Raw genomic sequence first — 22,028 nt, 5'->3', positions numbered from 1 at the left:
CACTGGCCTTACAAGCTATTCTGAAAGTGCACGCTTGACTATTCACAGGATATGAAAATAGGCACTCATTTTGTGTCATCTTATTTTAAAACCATGAATATTATTTGTTCCCATATAGCAGATTAATAATGATCTTGCTGGGGAAAAAAAGAAGTTATTACAAATCTCTCAGTTCTGAAGCTCCAACTATTTCTATTCAATTTCACTAAACAAATTACTTAGAATTATGAATTACAAAGTCAGTAAAAATGCCCTACTGAAGTTCGTTAAAGAAGTATCTGTACTTTGGTGGTTCTGCTAGATTGGTACTGAAGTCTTCACAAAAAGAATTAATTCAGCATTATGGCAAACAATTTGGACAGTTTTCCTACAGAATCATAAGGGTTGGAAAAGATCTCCAAGATCAACAAGTCTTCAACTGAATACCACCATGCCCACTAAACCATACTGTTAAAGTGCCATGTCTACTTGCTCTTGAACACTTTCAGGGATGGTGACTCCACCACCTCCCTGGGCAGGCTATTCCAGTGCTTAGCCACTCTTTCAGTGAATAAATTTTTCCTGATATCCAACCTGAACCTACCCGGCGCAACTTGAGTACCCGGCCCTTTGTTCTGTCACTGGTTGTCTTGGAGAGCAGACCAAGACTCACCTTGCCACAACCTCATTTCATGTGGTTTTAGAGAGTGAAAAGGTCTTCCTTCAGCCTTCTTTTCTCCAGACTGAACAAGTTCAGTTCCCTCAGCTGCTCCTCATAGGAATTATGTTCCAGATCCTTCACCAGCTCCACTGCCCTTCTCTGGACTCACACCAACACTTCAATATCTTTCTTTTAATGAGGGCCCAGAACTGGACACAGTGCTCGAGGTGTGGCCTCACCAGGGTCAAGTAAAGGGGGACAATCACTGCCCTTCTCCTGCTGGCCAAGCTATTGCTGACATAGGCCAGGTGCCACTGGCCTTCTTGGCAACCTGGACACACTCTGGCTCGTGTTCACCTGCTGCTGACCAGCACCACTAAGGCCTTTTCCACCTGGCATCTTTTCAGCCCTCCTTTCCCCAGTCTGTAGTGCTGCACAAGATGGATGCAACCAAATGGCAGGATGTCAGCTTATTGAATTTATAAGTTGATGAGCATTATAGATCATAGATGATTTGTCAGGATTTACTTTATTTTCAAACCTCTGAGAACTGGACTTGTTTCCCAAGAGCTGGTCCTATGAAGACAATGAAGTTCAGGCTAATTTGTTGGGTTTCAAAGATTACTGAAGCAAGAACTGGGTTTTTTCCTATGCATGTCTTGCATAACAACAACAAAAAAATTGTTCTCACACTGTAGAGCAAGTCTCTTCTTAATAGCTAGGAAAAAGCCCTTACTACTCATAGCTGTTACACACATGCTGCAGTAACATTTCTTAAGCAAAGGGCTGCTACTCTTCAGTGCGTTTACAATTCTGCAAGAAGCTGTAATTGTAATAATCTCACTGCCGTGTGCATTCAGCTCTGCAGCCTGGTTACATGGTACCTCGTGGCAAATACAGGTATGGCATGGAAACTTTTGTTGCTGAAGGACAGACATGCTTGAGCATAAAATAAGGTCTGGAACTGCCATGCTAGTGAAGCACAATGAACTTGGGGCAGATGTTCCACATAAGCCTTTTATTTTGCTCTTTCAATCTTGACATTGAAATTTCCTCTCTCTAGTTACTTACCATATTCACAAGACACATTACCCCTCAATGAACCTGAAGAGACAAATGTTCCTATCCACAGCCTGGACAACCTGCCCATAAGATGGACAGCTATCAACTTGATGAGATCTCTGCACCCCTGAATGCCATGAGCTGCTTTTCTCCTAGAGCTCTGCTATGCCTTTCCCAGAGCAGCAGGCTCCAAAATGTTTTAATCACACATCCCTACCAGCAGTAAGTATTTTGAGCATGTGCCTTGTACAGAATTTATTTAATTAAAAGCTACAGAGGGGTACTAGTGACAGGTTGATCTTAAAGGTCTTTTCCAACCTCAATTCTATGATTATAAAACACAGAAATAAGAATTTAGAAAGGAACACAATAAAGATATAAACATTTAATAATTGTACAAAATTGCTTCCTTTCTGTACCCCAGTGAATTATCTCATACACACCACACTTTGGAGACCACTATCTAAACAATGCACAATAAATCTAAATGGCTCCTTTTCAAACCTAAGTAACTTAAGCTCAAGTGAAGGCAGTTTCCTTCACTCTCTGAAATTCTGTCATAAGTTTCCCAAAGAAAAACTGGTGGAAAAGAGCTAAGGCTTTATCTCAAAAAAAAAAAAAAAAAAAAAAAAAAAAAAAAAAAAAAAAAAAAAAGGGCACCAATAAAAAAGAACCCCAAAAGCCACTAAAGGCACTCCATGCCAAAGACATGGACCCAGGACAAAGTGTTATGTAAAAGACTGGTCCTAATTAGCTTTTGGAAAAACAATCCAGGGTTTATTAAGTGAGACACTGGCTCTGTGAAGGCAATAAAAAATCACATGTGCAAAGACAGTCTCATCTGAACACCGGCCTAAAGCACAGTAGTGCTCCAGAATGTTTTCTGCAGTCTGGAAAAGGCTTTCACCTTTCTTTCCTTTCACCTAGTTCTGTATATAGTCTATGAAGGATAATGCAAAAAAGTGTTCTGAGAATGTGCCTCAAATACTGTAGATGTCAGAGAGGCTTGTTCAACACTGAGGATCCAGAGACTGGAGTTTTATTTCAAGACATGCTTTATTTGCTGAAAAGCTTAGAAAGTGAACACAGGTCCTGAGGGCCAGTTTAGTAACATTAATGTTTCAAATGGTGGAGCTCAACTGTAGCTGCTTAGTGAGTGCATCCCAAGTCTGGCAAGTGTTCTTGATTCAGCACAGGAAGCAAGAGATTTATTTTCCCATAGAAATCTCCACTAAATCAGAAGTTATGGCTTTCTTCTGGACTTCTCAGACATTGGGCTCACACATGAACCACAGTTTAATACCTCAGAAGAGCTTATAGCAATCAGACTTCTATATCATTTGTTGTTTGTCCACTGTATATATATCAGAAATAAGAAATAAATAAGCAGTACCTAAGGAAATAGAGAATATATATAATTTAAGAAACATGATCAATTAAAAATTCAGGTACACAAGAACTTAATTAGGCTGTTGAGAAAATTTACAGCCACTGAAGCAGTTAAGGGAAATTTCAAGGTAAAAGTCATCAAGAAAATTCATACAAGTTATCTTTTGAAACTTGTGCTTTAAAATACCTCCCTAAAGACAAGAAACACCCAAATTACTATAGAGGGCCAGTTACTGAAGATTAAAGAACTGAAGTCACTTTAGCTCTTAGGATGCCAGAAGAGATGACGCAATGAAAGACTAAGACAGCTATTTCCCCTCCTCGAATAGGACTCAAAATTTAAAATCAAACCTTGAAGTAACTAAATGGTGTTTTTTTTTCTCCAAATCAAGAACAGTTGTAACAGTAAGCCCTAGCAATATGTTGGTATGAATCAGAAAATTGCTTCCTCTTAAAAATATATATTTTAAAATCATTATTGCAGGGGATCATAAAACAACATAAATGTGCTATTCTCTATCGAACACTTCAGCTCTCCTGACTAAAAACAAACCAAGACTATCAGTTTCCCAGATCTATCTCTTTTGGTTTTCATTGTTCTACCTCACAAAAATGACATTTTTTTCTTTTTATTTCTCAAACACAATGAAATTTTACTAAATTTAGGCTCAAACAGCAAGGTAATTTAGTCAAGTGGGAGCACACAATTAAAGACACTGTGACCACGTATGATCAAGACTTGCAAAGATAACAGAAAATATTTCAACACTGAGTGTTTAAACAACACAATGACAGAGAAAGTCCACAGCAGAAGATAAAGGAGTCAGGAGCAGAATTTCACTACCTATAGTTTGTTGGCCACCCTGAAAATTCAGGTCTGACATCCCTTGCTCACACTCACATCAGGCTAGACGTTAACAGGCACCAGGCTCCTCTATAATTTAGTTAACTGGTTGTTACTTGGAACTGAATTTTGAATGTTCCCCTTTCCCTTGATTTAAATGGGGTTTATAGATTTTTGGCAAGTACTTTAGCAAAAATGATCTTATAATTTCCAGCATACACACATACCATGAAGCAAGCTTTGCTCTGGAAATTTATGCAAAGGAGAGGAACCTTCAAAAACAAGGAAGTCAATGGTATACACTTGTCAGTGCCAGGCCAAGGCTTCACTTCTTATCTGGCACCAGGTTTTGACTGAAGTTTTTGAACCAGTTATGACCTAACCTTCAGAGCAGAAGAGCTTAAGAGCTTTCAATGGCTTCCCTTTCTAAAAGGGGCACGGCCTCTGGCAGTGTTTCTTGAAAATCAGGTCACTAAGACTGGGAATATAATATATTCAGGGAAACATCTAAACTAGAGCCAGCCTGTACATCCATAAACAATGGTTGGAACACAGATCCCTAAATTATCTGTTCAATTGTCCACAGTATAAAGTGAGCAACTCAAGCAAAACACATTTGAAAAGATTTAAGTAAGCGTCAAAGAGAAAAGAGCATAGTATACATTAAAAACAAGCCCCACCAGCAGACTCAGCAAGTCATTTGCATAACAGTAACACTGGTGGCATCTTGGTGAAGGAAAACCAGAGAATTATTTCTGTTTCTAAAACAAGTACCTACCATAGTCTCTCATTTACCTCCCCCAAACTGAAAAAAATACAAAAGCAAAGGTAATGAAAACATACTTATGCATCTAATTATGGAATAAACAAAAGAAATATATTATGAAAAATGCTGTTAGCTGCTCCTGACAAGCCTCATATTGTTTTTCACAGGCAAGAAAAGAATTATCCTACCTTATAAACCACAGGACCAAAAACTATTAATTGTTTATACCTCTTTGGGGAAAATGTTTGACATCCTTTTTTCACGCAATAATCACAGCTGCTTGATATGGTTCCTTACTCAACGATCGCATTGTATACACACACCAATGCTGGAACTGCTGTCTCAATTCATTCAAATTTGTATCAGAAAGTGATCAAAATGAGACAAGGAGACTACTGGCTCATTTGGGGCTAAATCACTATTAATTGTCTACACCACTATCTTCACGGCTGTGTTCTTTTACTAGTAAAACCAAGTTCTGGGAAACAAATATTTTGGCAGTGGAATGTCACATACCATTTGAGGGTTGTTCCCTCAGCTCTCCTACAAGCTGTATGAGGGTCTGTCCTGTTTTTACAGAATAAAGCCACTGATAGACTTGATGTGTATTCAGCTACCCTCAGGTAGCATGCAGCACATGCACAGCCCAGGAGCTCCTGGACACTTCAGAGCCCAAAGGAATAATGTGATACACTATCACTAACAGGAAACTCTGATTGATTCATTCACTGATGACACCCCATTATGAGGAAAGCTTCTGATTGTCCCCCTCCAGCTTCAAGGTCCTGACCTTTCCCCAGCTGATAAGTCAGTGACCAACAAACAGCAAACATGAACATCCCTATGAACCTCCTTGCTTTGCTGGATTAGGAGGTTCTTACTGACCAAATGCCCTTGTCATGGCAAGGGGGACCAGTATGTAAATGATTGCCACAAAAACAAAAACCTGACAGCTATGGGGTCAGTACTTGATTCAGCTGTAACATGTATTTTACTGAACACTTTAAATACTGACCTGAAAGAATTGCACACATCCAACTTAAGTACTCCTTCCACCCTCCCCCCTAACTAGGGAACTAACCTACCCCAGCAGCCCTCTCTGGGATCACATTCACCTTTCACAAGCCCAGGGGCAGAGCTGTACGAGTGAGAGCAGCTGCAGCTACAAACCCCCATGATCTCATATCACAGCACAACTGACAGAAGCAACTGACTACCAAATTTTGTAATCCAGAAGTTTAAAAAACCCCATGTGAAGGTGTAGGTTTGTGCTAATCTATCTACTTTGTCCTTTATGACTAAAATTAGGTGGCAATAAGAGTCCTGAAGCAACACTTTAGATGAAACATGTCTCCCTAAACATCTGAGATGGGCTCCGATCAATAAAGTAGGTTACTTTTAAAATATCAGGTGCTAATAGGAGCTTGTCATTAAGACTTACTTCCTGCTTTGCAATGCAAATGAAAAATTCCTCACTGGGAATAAAAACTATTGCATCAGGAAGACTTGCAGCACACAACTTCACTCTTTCCTCTTCTGAGTTTTGTCAGTTCTCAGACTCTTGCTCAACAAACACCACCTCTTTAGAACCTGAGTGCCCCTGCCATTTATTATGCAATGAGTTCACCACGTTGATTCTGCCTTACTGAGAAACACTGAGCATCCAAATGGAACACTTAGTACAAGCTTCATTGCAGACAGGAGGGTAATTTTATTTTACAGAGAGGCTCCAGCTAGTCTCTAGACACACACCTTTTTTCAAGGAACTGAAAAATGTACAGGTCTAATATCTGAATATTTGCTGTTTGCAGTCTAAAAAATTTCTTGCTATTGTGCTGGTAACAATTTGTGTAAAAATTATGGAACACCTATAAATGCCATTTGAAAGTCTCTTATATATTGTAATAAACATATGCAACAGAAATGTAATACACAACAGATGTAAAGGCAGCCTCAAAGAAACCAAACTTCTCAATGTTTAAAGATCAGTTCAAAGTTTACTGAAATACCTTTAGAGATTGATCTCTTGATATCAGATATCAACCATGTCACAACATAAATAAAATTCAAGAAACTGCAATTAAATTTTGTTAGGTTGACCCTGTGAGCTGCTCCCTCAGTTTTGTTACTGACAGAAGCTTTTTGAGGTAAGTACATGAAAACTGACAGCTATGCCTCTGAGGAGGTATAAAAAATAAACTCAGCATCTTTTACAATTTCAGCTCTTCCCTGCAACATTTTGAAGCATTCTGAATATACAGACCAGGCTAAACAATGATTATTCATAAACCACAAACCTACAGAACTCAGCAGTGTCAAAATCACGTGCATTTTCATTACCTGCGCACTCTGATTTTAACAGCCTCTCCTGGTAAGAGACCACTTTTGGGCAAGTTTAGCTGCAGTCAGAAAACAGGGCAGAGAATGCTTACTCATTTATTTAGAATTAAGTGATTTGGGGAATAACAAGAGTTTCATTAGGACAAACATATTCATTTTGTCACAATGTCATTAGGTTTCCTAGCTGCTGCTAATAAATCTAGTTGTACATTTTCATTTCCGTTTGTCAACTACAGAAATTACAAAATTTTCTTGGATAAAACAATTACCTAGCTGACAGCTCTGCAGATGATTTTATCTTATAATAGCATATCAATAATTTGCCATAATCTCAAAGAAACCAAGATATTTGCTCTTAGCAACAGAAAATAAAGAAGTGGCACACCAGCAGTCTTAATTTCTTAAGTGCCTTGACAGTAACAGAGGCGAAAAAGCTCTCATTTTTTTTTTTGCTTCTTTCCACTAGTAACCACCATATTGTTTAAAGGATTTTTAAATTGTTTTAAAGAGTTGATAAAGCTTAGGCTGAGTGTGGATTACAAAAAGGGATGAGAAAAAGAATTCTGGGAACCTTCTTTTTAATCTAAAGATATCTAGGGGTAGAATGACAATTTACACTTAGTGAGTAATGAACACCTCTCAGGACTCCAAGCAGGTTAACAAGCAGTAATTCCTCTAGTTAGCACTCTCATTCAATAACGTCACAGTCCTGTGCTTCGATTACACAAAGGAAAGGTTACAGTTGCCATTAGACCACTGAAGCATGATTCTCTGAAGGTGAGCCACCCAACAGCTTGAACATCATCTCTGCATGACACAAATAATTAGCTAGAGACCAGAGACACTCATCTTCAAGAAAGACTATGAAACTCTGAATATGCAAACAGAGATAAACTAATTTTGAGATGACTTCTTACCCAACTGATTCTTCATCATTAGAGCTGTGTCTGCTGCAATCCTTTTGCCTTCTTCCTTTTGTGGAAGGCTTTGTATTGTTGGCACTTAATCTCCACTGAAACAAAACAAATAAAATTGGCAGATTTCAACAAACCTGAGTATGTCATAATGGATAATGCATTAGAAAAATGGGACACTGAAACAATGCAGCTGACCAAATATATCAAAATTATGAAGAGCATATGCAGCAATTTTGCGAAGAATTAATTTGCTTGATTTAAAGAATCCACATACCACCTGATCTTGAATAGAACTTTTTTTCTTCTGAAGAAATATACAGGACAATTCTATTGTTTCCCAGTTTCAAGGGGGACTATACCAAACACAGACTTCAGTATTAGGCCTGTTCCACATAATCACAAATATGTAAGATGGAGAAAGTAGAGGCTAACTCAATTTGCATTTAGGCAAATTTTACAAGTTACAATATGGATTTTAAAGATATAAAATTCTGAGAAGGAAAAGCAATTTTTTTGGTTCTTAGGTGGCTAACCCCAGAACAGCAAGATTTCATTTTTTCCAAATTCTCTTACCAGAAAGTACTTATATTTTCAAATCAAATAAATGAAGCCCTACCACAACATAGTTATTACTGCAATTCCAGAAACCTCCAGCCCTCCAACCAATCTTCCTCATTTCTTAAAATTCAAAACATAATAAACCCAAGAGGCACTTGAAAATTATGCCACTCAGGCTGAAAGCAGACAAACTTATCTTTGTTTTTGGATAAGTGTGGTTTGAAAAGGCATCTGTGCATATTCTACAACATTTCGTGAAGTCTGAAAGGCACATCCCAAATCAAACTTTCCACTACCACAGCGACTAACTCTAACTCCAAATAAGCCCCTTATTAAAGTTGGCAGCTAGAAATTGACTAGAGGGGCTCTCCCCTCTCCCTTCCTTCAAACATTACCTCATACCACTAGTGTTCAAGCACAGGAGAGACCTACACATCCAAATCACTGAAAACTGCACCAAGTTTCTCAAACAACATGGTGCAAACTCTGACAACTCACAACCAAGGTTCTTTTTAAAGTAGAACATAAAAACTAGTCAATGCTTAAAGCATTTGAAATCCCCTAATACATGGAAAAGTTCAAAATATATAGACATAGATAAGAAAAATAAGAAACAGAAAATTAGAAAACATTCAAGAAATAACAAGGAAATAAAGTATTATTCAATTCACCCATTCAAATCATTATTTTTATAGAGGCAGAGAGAAATACAGGAAGAACTCCGTGCAAGTGCTGTCTGAATCTGCTCGAGAGGTTGCTGCTTGTAGCCACAGTAGACATCACCTCCCATTTCAAAACCTGACTGCAACTGGATGCTCTGCTCACTGAAAGCATTACCAGTATAGAACACAACCCCACAGTGAGTCTCTGTTGCAGCCTTCTCAAATGACCTGGCCTGCCAAGAGACCTACTGCTACTGTAGGTCAAAAACAACCCTCCTACCTTCCCTCACTTCCCCCTTTCAGCTTCCTCTGAGGGGAAGGAGGTCTGTTTGTCCAGGTCCATGACTCTGAAAGCACTAAAACCAGCAACAAACTCTGGATACTGAGCTGAAGGAAACAAGAGTAGCAAAACATGTTTCCAACATTTGACATTTGAAATACTTACTAAATTTGGTGCAGATTTTTAGAGGCAAATATTTGCTTCTATATGTGACTGAGATGATCCAGACACTCAGTTTTGATAAATGCCATAAGACTCTTACAGTCTTTTGGTCTTAGTAGTTATTTCTGTATTAGCACCTAAAATACTGTCAAGAATCATACAGTACTTCATATATTCTCTTAAAAGCTTAAGCTCTCAGGTAACAAAAGCTTAAGCTCTCAGGTAACAAAAGCTTAAGCTCTCAGGTAACTGAAAACTCAATGTAAAGGTTATTTCCATTTAAGAAAAAGTTTGGTAAGTGATCTGAATATAACCTAAAAGTTCAGCAGTCAGAAGACAATCAACTAAAAAAACCTAAATATCCTATTTACCTTTAAATTCATGGTTTTCAAGATAGTTTCAAAATACACACAAAGACAAACAGCTTTTCAGTGATTCAGGCTGGAAACATGGGACTAAGACTCCCATTTCTGTAAATGTATGCTGATTTCACATCAGATTTCATACTTACACACTTGTCTCTTGCAAAACAATCTGAATTAGTTACTGGTCACAAGGCAGCACTTGGTGTAAAAAAAAACCCAGCCTCCAAAATCTCATGAAACATTCTCCTACACACTTTACACTCTGAAGAGCTTCTCTTTACCTCTTTTAAAGGGTAGTCACAATGGTGGGAGCCTGGGAGCCTTGCCAAAGGGGACTGAACCTGGACATCCTCTGACTTGGTGTTTGTTTTCTTCTTTGGTATACGAAACTGAAAATAGATGATGTTACACATGGTAAAACTAAATTATCCACTGGTGCTACGAGCTGACACACAGCCACGTACAAAGTTGTCTTAACTGGGCAAAATAAAGCGGTAAGGGAAGCCCTGACTTATGACTACTTAAAATGCATTCCTCATTAATGCTTGATCCCAAATCATGTGTCACACCACTTGATGAGCTAGCTTTAACACATGAACCATCTGAAAAAGCTCTATTTCATTAACTTTACATGACCAAAAAGGTGACAACCAATCCACTGGAACAGTTTTCTTAGTTCACTCCAATTTATTTACACTCTAGTTTAACTGTCTCAGCTTAGGGACTGATAAAGAGAAAACTAAATAGCTGAATGTCATGACCAGCTTTTCCTTCTCAAAAGAAAAAACAAAAAAAAAAAAAAAAAAACCAAACAAACAAACAAAAAAAAACAGGATGAAGAACAATTACACCTTTTAATAGTACAAATATTTTGGTATGATAATTCAGCATCAAACACATTTTAATGTACTCAAAGTGGTATCAGCTATTCTCATTGCCAACTCCAAGCGTTGCTATTGCTCCAGGCATCCTGAGAAGCAAAACCTGACACTGCAAATACAACCAGATGAAAACGGTATCAGAGAGGAAATGCAACATTTACACCTCTCAGACAACTGAGTCTAGCCCAGGCAGGAAAAAGCTGAAGCTACTCCACATGATGGACACTGTAAAGTGTCCTACGAACTTGATTTGCAAGTCACCAGATGCCTTGCATTGTAACATGAAATTAGAAGCAGAGATTCCAGAACAGTGACACTAACCATTATTAGCACCTTAACTGCTTTCATTAGCTCAGCAGGTAGTCCTTCAGACACACCGTAATGAAGCATGCTGCACCATAATGAGATAATATTTCAATCCTTCAGTCTGAATCCTGAATGCTCTTACTCTATACTTCTTTGAGACTAAAATTAAAGTTTTTTGTAATTAGACTCAAATTTTTGTACAGTCAGGCTGCCTTTGCTGGTCAGACACCGTTACAAATACTCCTTTAAAAACAGATTCCTCAAACACTAAAGGATGCAAATGACACATACAGGCAACAACTTCTCATACAAGTACCTTCCTTCCTTTTCAATCACCGTGGAAATATTGAAACAAGACATTTTCCTATTAAGGAACTTCTACAAGTAGATTGTTTCAAATTTGCTTGGCTGGTTTTGTTATAGAAGCGGTCTATAAACACATTTTTCAGTCAGAATGAATGTTTCTGATCTGCACTGTAATGGCTAGGAATAGATTTCTTACTTCAGACCTCCACCTGCTGCGTGACTAGCAGCTTCTGTTATAAGATTCCAAAGAAAACACAGTTATCTAGAATTTTAGCATACATTTAAAATTAAAGAGGTTCTGATAACCTCTGTAATGACTCATTAAGTACAGATAAAGTCAGACTCATTAAAAAGAAGAGATAACTGACAGAAAAGGATAAAAAGCACAAGATACATTAACCAGCAACATTTCCAGCTCACCACACAGCATCTTCCCAATGCCTGCACTCATTAAGAGGATGTTGGTTTACAGTGCCCACTATTAACTTACAGAACAAGCACAAAGTCAACAAGCAAAGAGAGGTCTGAATCTAAGCTAAACACACGGTGTGCAGTTGCCTCAGCTTTTCCCAAACACAAAGTGACTAACTCTACACATACAGGTGCACACACTCATCTAAACCAGCAATACTTTCCTGAAGGTTCCCACCTGCAGAAGCAATGGCCAGAGAAAGGACATAAACACAGTGCTGGAAACAGCTTATTTCTAAACCACTAGATCACCCAGACCTTACCCAATCATACCAGTTCCTATGTCTACCATTTGCTCTCACCAGTACTCCCACTTCTAATAGGGATATTTTAGGGAAAAAAAAATACACACCAGCATAAGAAGCCTCTGAGTACATCTCTCTGCAGATAACCAAATTTTACAGTTTTACAGCTGTCCCACTTACTTCAAACTAATCTAAAATTTTAGGTGCTATCCTAGGTCATAAAATAACTTGGAAAACACCCTGCTTATGTGTAATCAGATGCTAAGCCCATAATGGATTAATAGATGTACAACAGTAGAAATTAGTATTGACTGATACTAGAATAAGAAGTTCCCCAAGAAACCATGTGCCAACAAAGCAGAAGTTAGATCCATGAAGAATGAATTTGGTTGTGCAAACACATCAGAACACCCTAGGATACCCATAACCTCAAAATAAAATCCTAGAAATTTCAGGAACACTTACACTCACATGACTTGAAGATGACGTTCTTCCTGACATGGTTTTCTCTGCTGGGAAAAAAAAATAAATAAACTTAACAATTTCTGGTTTATTGATTAAGAGGGAAGTAGAACCACAGTAATAGGCACTAAGAAAGAACAAGAATATAATTTTTGAGCAAACTAGAACAAGGAAAACATATTTATAACACGGGTTGGGTGGGGATTTTAAGGTATTCTATAGTCCAGCCCTCCTGTCATGGGCAGGGACATCTTTCAACTGAGCAGGTTGCTCAAAGCCTATTCAACCTAAACTTGAACTCTCCCAGAGATAGGACATCCACTGCTTCTCTCTCTGAGCAACCTGTTCCAGTCTCATTATCCTCATAGTAAAAAATATTTCTTCCTCATGTCCAATCTACACCTACCCTCTTTCAATTTATGACCATCCCTCTTATCCTATCATTGCAGGCCTTGGTAAAAAGTAATTGACAGCCACAATACAAGACAGATACACACCTGGGCAAGGCTCTGGATTGTCAGCATAGAAAGAATTGTTAATGAAGATGTCCTAGCATTTATCCTTAGCTAAGATATTAACTCCTTGCTGCAAGCATACAACTAATAAGCAGTTCACACTTGGACTATAGAGTGAAAAGGAGTAAAAGAGGACATTTGCACCACTGCAAGGGCTCCATCCAAGAAAAAATAACAGCCATGTTCCTGTTAAATCTATAAACTTCATCACTGGCAGAACACAGCCTCAGAGCTTCCAGCATTTATAGGTATTCTATTTATACACAATCTATACGACTCTGGCATAAGGCCTCCAAAGATTACAGCTGGTTTGGAGTCTCTGAAGAAGACAAGTTCGGGGACTTTTACTTATCTCAGCAGGTTTTTTCAGCTTAGAGCCATAGTCCCCCAGTGTGGGGAACAGACCGATAAAGAACAGGCAGAGGCCTGCCTGTTCCGACGCCTGCGACGAGGAGGAGCCGGCGAAGGGAGGCCGCCTGACGGCTCGGGGGATGAGGCAGCCCCCAGGAGCGGCAGCGCCCGGGCTGTCACCGCAGGAGCCCGGCCCGGCCCAGGGCGGCCCGCCGGCGGAGCGCTGCGGGCCCCGAGCTCCGCACCCCGGCTCCCCCCGCCAGGAGGGAACAGCTTCCCTCTGACAAACCCGCAAATCCCGAGGACCTGAGCCAGCAACTCCACCTTTTCGCACTCTCTCCTCAGCCTTCTCCCACAGGCGAAGCAACGCCGCCACCAGCCGTCCCTCCGTCCCCTCCGCTCAGTCACCCTGCCGGCTTCGCTCGTTCGCGGCAGACACCGCGGCCACACGGCGCCCCCGAGACGCTGCCCGCCGGCTGCAGCCCTGCCCTGCTCCCCCTCCGAAGGGCCGGCAGCGGGTGGGAGCGAGCGGTCGGTCCCGGCGGCAGCACACGGCACTCGCCGCCGGAGCTGTTTACCCGGGCCGGCCCCGCCGCCTGCGCAGCTTCCCCGGGAACTTCCGGGCCGGGCACCGCCCCCCCGCGCCGGAGCCGCCCGCGGCCCGCCGAGCTTAACGCGCTCGGGGTGAGCTCGGTGCTGATCCGCTGAAAGACATTAAAGAACCGAGAGAACCGCGTTACTTCTAAAGAAGCAATAGCGAACCCGCCCCAGGTTTAAGTTGTACCTTGCCGATGAGGTTTCCCTCAGCTGACAGACCCCGCCAGGTTACTCCCCTGACGGGGTGGGGCACAGCCGGGGAGCGGCCTCATAACCCCACCTGACCGCGGGTTGCAGCTGATGCCCTTAGAAATCCTCCTGCGGTCAAGGGGAGACGAAGATTTGTTGGCTAAGGTGTTCTTGGGTTTTTGCTTGGGGTTTTTTTGTTTGGTTTGTTTTTGGGTTTTTTTTGCTTTGTGGGTTTTTTTGGGTTTTTTTGGTTTTTTGGGGTTGTTTTTTTTTTTTTTTTTGGTTTTTTTTTTTTTTTTTTGCCTTGTGGGTTTTTTTTCTTTGTGTTCTTTTTCAGGACAGTTTCGGAATTGTAAGTTTTGCGTGGAGCTTTCTGTTTTCTTCTTGGTTGCGGGACTTAAAACTGGTGCGGACAAATATTTAGTTTCATACTCGAGGTTTAGCTTTAACTTACTGTAATGCGTGAATTACATACATGAGAAGCTAGTTTGTAACTTTGAACTGTCTGGAGTGCTTTAGATGGCCACAGACTGTCAGCTACTGACAGGTTTTGTAGATAAACGCCCCAGCATGTAAAGTAATGAAAACTGAAACCATGATTGGGTTTATTTTTTCATGCAGAGAACTTGTCTACACTCCCAGAGTGAAAAAAAGATTTTTATCTATGATGATGGCAGATTTTACAGGAGAGCATACGGTAATGTTGGGCTTTACTACAATAACGTGGTGTTAACTGGAAAACAAAGTAATCTTTATGGATCTTATATAGTACTTATACTGTAGTAATATTTAGAATGTGCCAAATGCTGCAACAAGTACCAGCTGAATTTACATCTGAAGCATTTTAGAATCTGAATAGAAAAGTGAGAGGAAGGGAAAGAGGAATTATTTTTCCTCCAAAAGTAAATTTTTAAAATTAAGGTAGCAATTGTAAATGCTGCCAGCATATACAACCTTGAATATTGCATTTAGATAGAGACAATGAAGTACAAACAGCTATCAATGCTGATTTAGAATGCAGACTTACAACAAAGAAGTACATGCATTATGCAGCTGTATCTAGAACAATCTGTGATTGCTACTTTTTAATTCTATAATTAATTGTGTTACTACAATAAAATCAGTCCTCTGGACTATTAAGTACATAATTCTAAGCTGCCATTTAAGTAAACTCTTAAGTGATAACCCATTATTAATTGCCTCAAAACTTTTTGCATCTGGAAGGCAATTTAAGGAAGGAAAGTCATATGTGCACCTTATGTAAAACTGCGTTTGTTTTTGCCTTCTGAAATCTTCAGCAACCCTTCACGATGCTTCCTAAAGCAGATGTTCAGGGTTTAATTTGGAATCACATATTCTTGTTTTGGAACTGAAAAAGCAATGTTGCTCTTAGTAGCTGAAGTAAGAGAATAGTGACCTCCTATTCAGAGTATGCTAATTAGTCTTTTAGAGGTGAGGAGAGAAAGGGACTGAGAGGTGCCCCCCAGCACACCACTCCAAGGAAACTGCATCTACCTATTCCTAATTCTTACAGAAAGGTGTGCCTTTCTTCATACACATCTTTCCTCAGAATGTGTCCATTTTTCTCCCATTTTGTCTCATGGGAACAACAACTGGAATTTGGGTAGCTTCTTTCCTACTAAGCATTATCTCTTTTGCCTCAATTGTCCATATTTTAGTAGTATAGCAAATAGACTGTTTTCCCATCTCCTTTGTGTATTTTGTGCCTTCGTGCAGAATGAAAAATCGTAGATTAATGGGTGCCCTTGCATTTTCTTTGTGCTGTTTCAGTTTCAAGTAACTGGCAAGACAGTAATAAATGGTTTATATATCATAGCATATGATTTTTTCCCTTTTTCTATGTGTACTGACTATATGAGATAAAAAAAGGAGAAAGTATCATTTTCTAGCCTGCTCTCTATTATTTAGAAGATTGGAATCACCCTGAAGAGAGGACTTAATAACACTAGCCCAGTGGAGATCACTCAAAAGGAATGACTGCTATGTTGAAAAGCAGCTGCTATGCTGAAAAAAAAATGTTTGGTTTTTGGGGTTGTTTGTTTGTTTGTTTGTTTCTTTTAAATTTGGGAGTGGAAGAAATAATTTTCAATCTGCTAAGCACCTTGCCTCAAGGCAACGTGCATTCCTCAAGAGTTGGGCTCCAACTCAAGTTGCATGAAAATATTCAAAAATACACTTTTTGTCCTAGTAATTGGCTTTATCAGCTGGTATAGTGACTTTTAACACAGAGTGTAATTTACTGTGTTCCATAAAACTTCTTTTAGTTCAGCAAGAAAAACTTAAAGGTATATAAAGGTTCAAATATAACTTGATTCAGACCATTAGCAGAAAAAATAAAAAATAACGTATTAGGACTAAACTCCTGGAAAGGTAGGATTCTGACCACACCAAAGGCTATGCCCTGTTTGCCATTCTACAGCCAGTGACAGTCATAAGTAGATTGAAGAGTTACTAGGAAAATAAAAGGTTCTGCTAAGCTTAATTTTTCGGCTGCACAAAAATCACTTCCTGGTATAATTCATATCAGTCAGTAGAGATAATTTGAAATTGGAGACCTCAGTCCAACCTCATGATAGTTTGCTGCCTGGACTTTCTTTTCTCCTGCTCCTGGACAACAGTGGCTAGTTTATTCTGTCATCCATTCCTATATTTCCATGTAGAAAGTGCTTGCAAGGATTAATTACTAATTAGAGTGATTAGCAGAAAGCAAACACATACATGTATTATCTGTTTTAGTGCAGTTGAAGGTAGAACATGGAGAGTAGGCTGGTACACAAGCAACAGGAAGGTTGAAGTCCTTAGTAAGTGCAGCTTATTTTCTTTAAAAACTCAGGATCCAGTACAACACTTGGACTATTTCTAACTGCCAAGGTCTGTATTTCAAAGGTGGAGTATTTCAAACTCAGTGGAGTTCCAAGATAAGGGCTAGGACACAGCACAAGTTGTTCAAGTTAAAAACTTTAACAATGAACCACGTACATGTGCCTCCTTTTTAAAGCTTTTAATTCAAACTTCCTTAAAGTTTGATCTTTATTTAAACATCCCAGCTTACAAATTTTTAACTACCAAACTGAAGTAAGGCAACATTAAAGGCAGAGGAGTTACCGCTGTTGGAACTTTGCAGCTGAAATCTCTAAAAGACTTTAGAAGCAGCTGGTTTGCTATACATCACCATGGAATACTCTGGATCAACAAGAACTTCATTTGTAACAGCTTTTAAGTCTGAATTCTAATGCAATAGAGGGTCTGGGTAGACAAGTATTGTGTGCAGGTCTATCACTACTTCGACATAATAGTCTTCTTAATTTGTAGTGGTTACAAATACAGCATGAACTCAGTTTGAGGAAACTAACAGAGGGATCAGAGTATCAAGAGGAACTAAAATATGACTTCAATACAAAAGGGGAACTGAGGCACCTGGATACAGATGAGTCCTTTGTTTTCAATTACTACAAGAATGGACATGAGAAGAATCATAAACGCTATGAAGTTCTGGGACATTTTATTACCCAGTATGTTTATGAGCTCCTGGAAAGAGCCTGCATGCTGCAGAAGGTTTATATTCCTACTGATGCTACAGAGGATGAACCAAGAAGTTTCTTTTTCATGAGCAAGAATGCACTAACCAGTTCCTCTTGCCTAATTATCCTTCTTCAAGACCGTGGAGTTTTCTGTGCTGGACAGTGGGGCCGAAGGGCAATTGTCAGTGAGGGCCTGAGACATGGAACACAAATACCATTCATCAAAATGGCCCTGAAAAGCCAATGGGAAGTGATTGTACTGAACCCCAATGACAACTTCACTGATCTGAACACTGAAAAGGAGAGGTTTTCTGCCAGGGAAGAGGCACGTACTTTTACAGAGTCTGTCTGCTGGATCCCCAAGAGGGGCAGCAGCAGCCCGGAGGAGCATACCGTGTATGTATGGGATCATTTCATTGCAAAGAGTGCAGCCAGGAACGTGGCCTTCATTGCCCATGGCTGTGGTGGGTTGGTGTTTGTTGATCTGCTGGTGCAGAGGAAACGTGAGGTGATGAATAAAGTGTACTCTGTGGCCTTCATTGATTCCACTCACAACATGCAGCACCAGAGCAGACACGATCCAGAAATACAGGAATGGATACACAAAAACTGCCGGGAATGGGTGTCAGACAGTAAACCCCTAAATAAAACTGTGAGCTTTCTCATGAGAGTAAGTTGTCCTACTTTCTCTGCTGGAACAGAAGAGTATGGTTTAGCACCCTCCTGCTGCTTACAACCCATCTTTAAGTACCTGAAGAGCATGCTGAAAGCCAGGATCACAACAGACTCAAGGAATTCACCTGCTGCAACCAGAAGCAGCACTAGAAAGAAGAGAGGCAATAAATAAAAGTGCACTGGTTTGTTCTTGATAGCAGTCTCTTCCTCTGGTAACTGCCTCTGCACCTTTCCGTCACCTAAGCACCTTCATCTCACTGTGGAGAAAATCACAGTTTTAAGTTTGAAACGACTCTGTTTGGTTTTGAGAAGAAAAACACACAAGTTAACTATCAGGAAAGAAATGCACTGTTGAAAGCCTTAAGCTACAACCCTTTGGCTAGCTGTGAAATTTGAAGTTGAATTAAAGATGTTAAGGTATACCAACTCCCATCTATCATTTTCTATATTAAAGATTCTATAGTTATGGTTCTATAATCAGACTAAACTGTCAGGAGAACATTTGCTTAAGTGCTTAGCTTCATTAGAAGGCTAAATCTGGAACAGCAAAAGCATATAAACAATGTTTCCTTCTTTCTATGTACCATGTATTGTTTAAAATCTTTCAAGAGCTGGAACATCTACCTTCCTCCTTGAAACATTTACTGTTAAGCTGAACAATGCTTCAAGGAAGTACATACTACTACCTTCCCTCCAGTCAGAGTTGGTGTGCCCCAAACATGACAAGTGGAGGGAAAGTTTCATTTTAAAGCCAACTAAGCCAGTAAGAATACTGGACATGAGCTGCTATAGAGGTATAATAGTCTTGCAACCTGCAGTTGCCAAACTGATGCAAAGGAATGGCAGTGCTGTTTCCTCTCAGCTGTTTAACTTTAGACAGAGGTGGGAAACAAAGTTTTTAAGTTTACATACTCAAAGCTTGCAATTGTACAAGCAGAAGTTCAAATAATCTTTAAAATGAACGTAAACAAAAGAATTATTCCTAATTTCCAGTTCAAGCTGATGGGAGTCAAGTGTTCAATGGCCACAAAAAAGGATCCTTTGAAGGATGATGAAACCTTCTCCTACAAGTGTAGAACATTCCAATCTCAGTCAAAAAAGCTGCTGAACAGTAATAATGGGTATCAAAGAGAAGAGAACATCAACTTGCTTTTGTGTTTATATCCATTTCAGATTTCAGTCATCATCTCTCTTAGAAGAAACTTCTGTTCTGTTACACGGCAATGGGTAAAATGGAAAATTCTATTGGAAAGGCACATTCAGTTGAGAGAAAGCACAGGTTTTTTTTATTAATGTCAGGTTTACTGTTATTACATCTGGATGAAAATGGTACTAAACAGACAACTAACAGAGTGCCTCTGTTCCCTGAAGAAGGCTGCACTGGAGATGCCAGAGCTGAGGATGCACGCAGCCTGCCTCTTTTGTAAGGGCTGGCCAGCACACAACTCAAAGAACAGTCACTTGTGTGAACTCCATGCATGAACGTGTAACTTTATTTATGAGAGAAGCATGAGGTGACAGAATATCTGTCTTCAGAAGGAGACCAATATGATCGTTCAGGATAAACGCTCACACTGTCCCACAGTGTCAGAGGAGGCCAAAAGTGCCCAAAGGAAAGAGGGATCTACAACACCCTCCATTTGTGTACTTCTCATCTCAGGTCAACCCATTAAATTCCTTGGTAGAGAAGGTCATATTTAGGAATGTTATTGGGATCAATAGGACTTCTCACAATGAGCTTTCCCCGCATTGCTCCACGGTAGATCACTTCAATCAGATCTATAAAGTCTTGCTTTGTTTTGAAGCTTCCTACAAATTTGGTGTGGTCTGGAGACCTAAATATAAACATAAGACATATATATTAAACATATATACATATAAGGTAGAATTGTAATGTCAAAGTATTCAGAGAAAAAACACTTAAAAATGTGAAAAATGCCTAAATGAGATAAGGAGCTCTGATCTGGTCATTCTGAAAGAATGAACTGACTTTGTAATGGCATAACCAAGTCAGGAATATGCTGTGACCTCCAAAGGTCAAACAGGTGCAGTGTCATGTCTAAGATTTTAACCATTTCTTACTATTTTTTTGCAGAGTCAGACAAATTTCAACTACTTATTGCATCAGACCATATTTTGAATTACTTCTCTATTTTACATCCTTGCTTCCTACAGAATTCTCAATGCAGGTGCTGGTAACAACATTATCATTTTCAAATGTTACCTTCCCCAGACATGGTAACATAGAAAAAGATTGATAACTCTTACGGACACAATAGACAATAGTAGGATGACTTACCCATAATCAACCTTCATGTGTTGTCCATTGAAGAAAAATACAGTGGATGGAATATAACTGATGTCAAAATACTGGGTGTACACTGGGACATTGTTCACATCCACCAGGTAAATGACTGCCATTTTACTTAGGTCATGAGCCGTTTTTGCAAGCTGGAAAGTGAGAAAGGTGGATGACAGACTGAGACATGATGAACAGAGGGTGGTGAGCTTTATAAAGCCTGTTTCTCTTATGTCTTACCAGCTTAAGCAGGTATAGAATATTATATCTTGTCTACCTCAAGAACTTTGTTCAGCCACTACAACAGTAACACAGATGCTTTCCTTTTATAAATATAGTATAATTTCATTCTGTATTTGTCACCAAACTTTTAATGAGTTCCCATCTTAGCAAAAGCAACGTTTTCTATGCACCAGCCATACTTTTACAGAGTCCGTTAAAAAAAAAAGAAGAAAAAAAGAGAAAAAATTTGTCTTACAATATCATCGAGCTGCAGACAAACAGCATCATTATCTCTTCCAAAACGGAGAACCAAAACCTTCTCAGCCACGCTTTTTATTGCCTGGTCCACTTCCCTCTTACAGGTCAGTTTGGGCAGCAGAAAACTCATCGCGACAGATGACGGTCTTCACTAAAATCCCTTTACAGTCAGTTATGGAAAAAAAAAACACATAACAACGCACCATCAAACAGCAGCCTGCGGGCCAAAAAGAAGTGAAACTTCGCTGTGCTAATAATTTTTTTAAAAGGAAAAATGGGGGGGGGAGGGGAGAGAGAGGAGAGGAAGAGAGGGAAGCGGAGAGAAAGAGAGACATCACAGACCACCAGGCCGGGCTGACAAACCCTCGGCCCCAGGCGATTGCCTCCCGCCCCAGCCCAGCGCGGCGGCGGGGCAGACCCTGGCCCGCAGCAGGGCCGGCGGCAGCACCCACCGGCAGCCTCTCAGTGCCCGGGGGCTCCCCGGGAATGGAATACGGAGGACCTCGGATCGCCGCCCGCCGCAGGTCCCGCCGTGGGGCGCCGACAGCCCGGAACGCCGGCGGTGCGGCCGCGGAGCGCCGGGGACAGAGGAGGTGCGCACCGCGGCCGGCCTGGCCCGCCCCGCGCAGGCGCAGCGGCTCCACGAGGTGTGCGGCGGTGGCGGTGGCGGTGGCGGTGGCGGCGCGGCCGGGTCGGCGGGGACCGCGGGTGGCTCGGGGTCCGC

The 22,028-nt window shown here is 40.3% G+C and overlaps 3 protein-coding genes across 13 annotated transcripts in view; 1 reads left to right on the top strand and 2 right to left on the bottom strand.

Moving 5' to 3' along the window:
- SENP7 (SUMO specific peptidase 7) overlaps positions 1-14,346 on the bottom strand; it is a 44,181-nt gene extending 29,835 nt beyond the window's left edge. For 4 of the 10 annotated variants that reach the window (XM_066175173.1, XM_066175172.1, XM_066175178.1 and 1 more), the window contains exons 1-4: positions 13,847-14,311; positions 12,660-12,703; positions 10,267-10,374; positions 7,959-8,053 (exon numbers count right to left, since the gene is read on the bottom strand). In XM_066175173.1, coding sequence (XP_066031270.1) covers positions 7,959-8,053; positions 10,267-10,374; positions 12,660-12,695 — 239 coding nt within the window. In that variant the 5' untranslated portion in view covers positions 12,696-12,703; positions 13,847-14,311. Of the gene's footprint in view, positions 1-7,958; positions 8,054-10,266; positions 10,375-12,659; positions 12,707-13,846 lie in introns of all 10 variants that reach the window. The other 6 variants (XM_066175170.1, XM_066175171.1, XM_066175175.1 and 3 more) reach the window with 6 other exon arrangements.
- LOC136284784 (putative protein ARB2BP) lies at positions 14,258-19,795 on the top strand. Of its 2 annotated transcripts, XM_066175182.1 has the most exons (3): positions 14,262-14,473; positions 14,930-15,005; positions 17,642-19,786. In XM_066175182.1, the coding sequence occupies exons 2-3, from the start codon at positions 14,973-14,975 to the stop codon at positions 18,695-18,697; spliced, it is 1,089 nt and encodes a 362-aa protein (XP_066031279.1). In that variant the 5' UTR covers positions 14,262-14,473; positions 14,930-14,972; the 3' UTR covers positions 18,698-19,786. The 2 variants fall into 2 exon arrangements, with proteins under 2 accessions (XP_066031278.1, XP_066031279.1); XM_066175181.1 differs by lacking the exon at positions 14,930-15,005 and having other exon boundaries at positions 14,258-14,473; positions 17,642-19,795.
- Positions 19,796-19,815: 20 nt separating this feature from the next.
- TXNL4B (thioredoxin like 4B) lies at positions 19,816-21,882 on the bottom strand. Its single transcript, XM_066175183.1, has 4 exons — positions 21,757-21,882; positions 21,303-21,464; positions 20,825-20,976; positions 19,816-20,360 (listed from the first exon to the last, which is right to left on the bottom strand). The coding sequence occupies exons 2-4, from the start codon at positions 21,432-21,434 to the stop codon at positions 20,195-20,197; spliced, it is 450 nt and encodes a 149-aa protein (XP_066031280.1). The 5' UTR covers positions 21,435-21,464; positions 21,757-21,882; the 3' UTR covers positions 19,816-20,194.
- Positions 21,883-22,028: the final 146 nt, after the last annotated feature.

The sequence above is a fragment of the Chamaea fasciata genome, unplaced genomic scaffold (genome assembly GCF_029207755.1).
Source record: "Chamaea fasciata isolate MVZ Bird 193981 ecotype frontalis unplaced genomic scaffold, bChaFas1.0.hap1 SCAF_2, whole genome shotgun sequence".
Lineage (NCBI taxonomy): Eukaryota > Metazoa > Chordata > Aves > Passeriformes > Sylviidae > Chamaea > Chamaea fasciata.
The sequence above is the reverse complement of the archived record's forward strand: the minus strand, read 5'-3'. Positions and strand labels throughout refer to the sequence as shown.

Bases quoted from the DNA above. Each gene is read 5' to 3' on its own strand.
- LOC136284784 (XM_066175181.1), top strand. From the start codon at position 14,420: ATGCCCTTAGAAATCCTCCTGCGGTCAAGGGGAGACGAAGATTTGTTG. The intron at 14,474-17,641 runs GTGTTCTTGGGT...CTTAATTTGTAG, and splicing joins ACGAAGATTTGTTGGCTAAG to TGGTTACAAATACAGCATGA.
- TXNL4B (XM_066175183.1), bottom strand. From the start codon at position 21,434: ATGAGTTTTCTGCTGCCCAAACTGACCTGTAAGAGGGAAGTGGACCAG. The intron at 20,977-21,302 runs GTAAGACAAATT...CTCACTTTCCAG, and splicing joins GTCTGCAGCTCGATGATATT to CTTGCAAAAACGGCTCATGA. The intron at 20,361-20,824 runs GTAAGTCATCCT...GTTTATATTTAG, and splicing joins CACATGAAGGTTGATTATGG to GTCTCCAGACCACACCAAAT.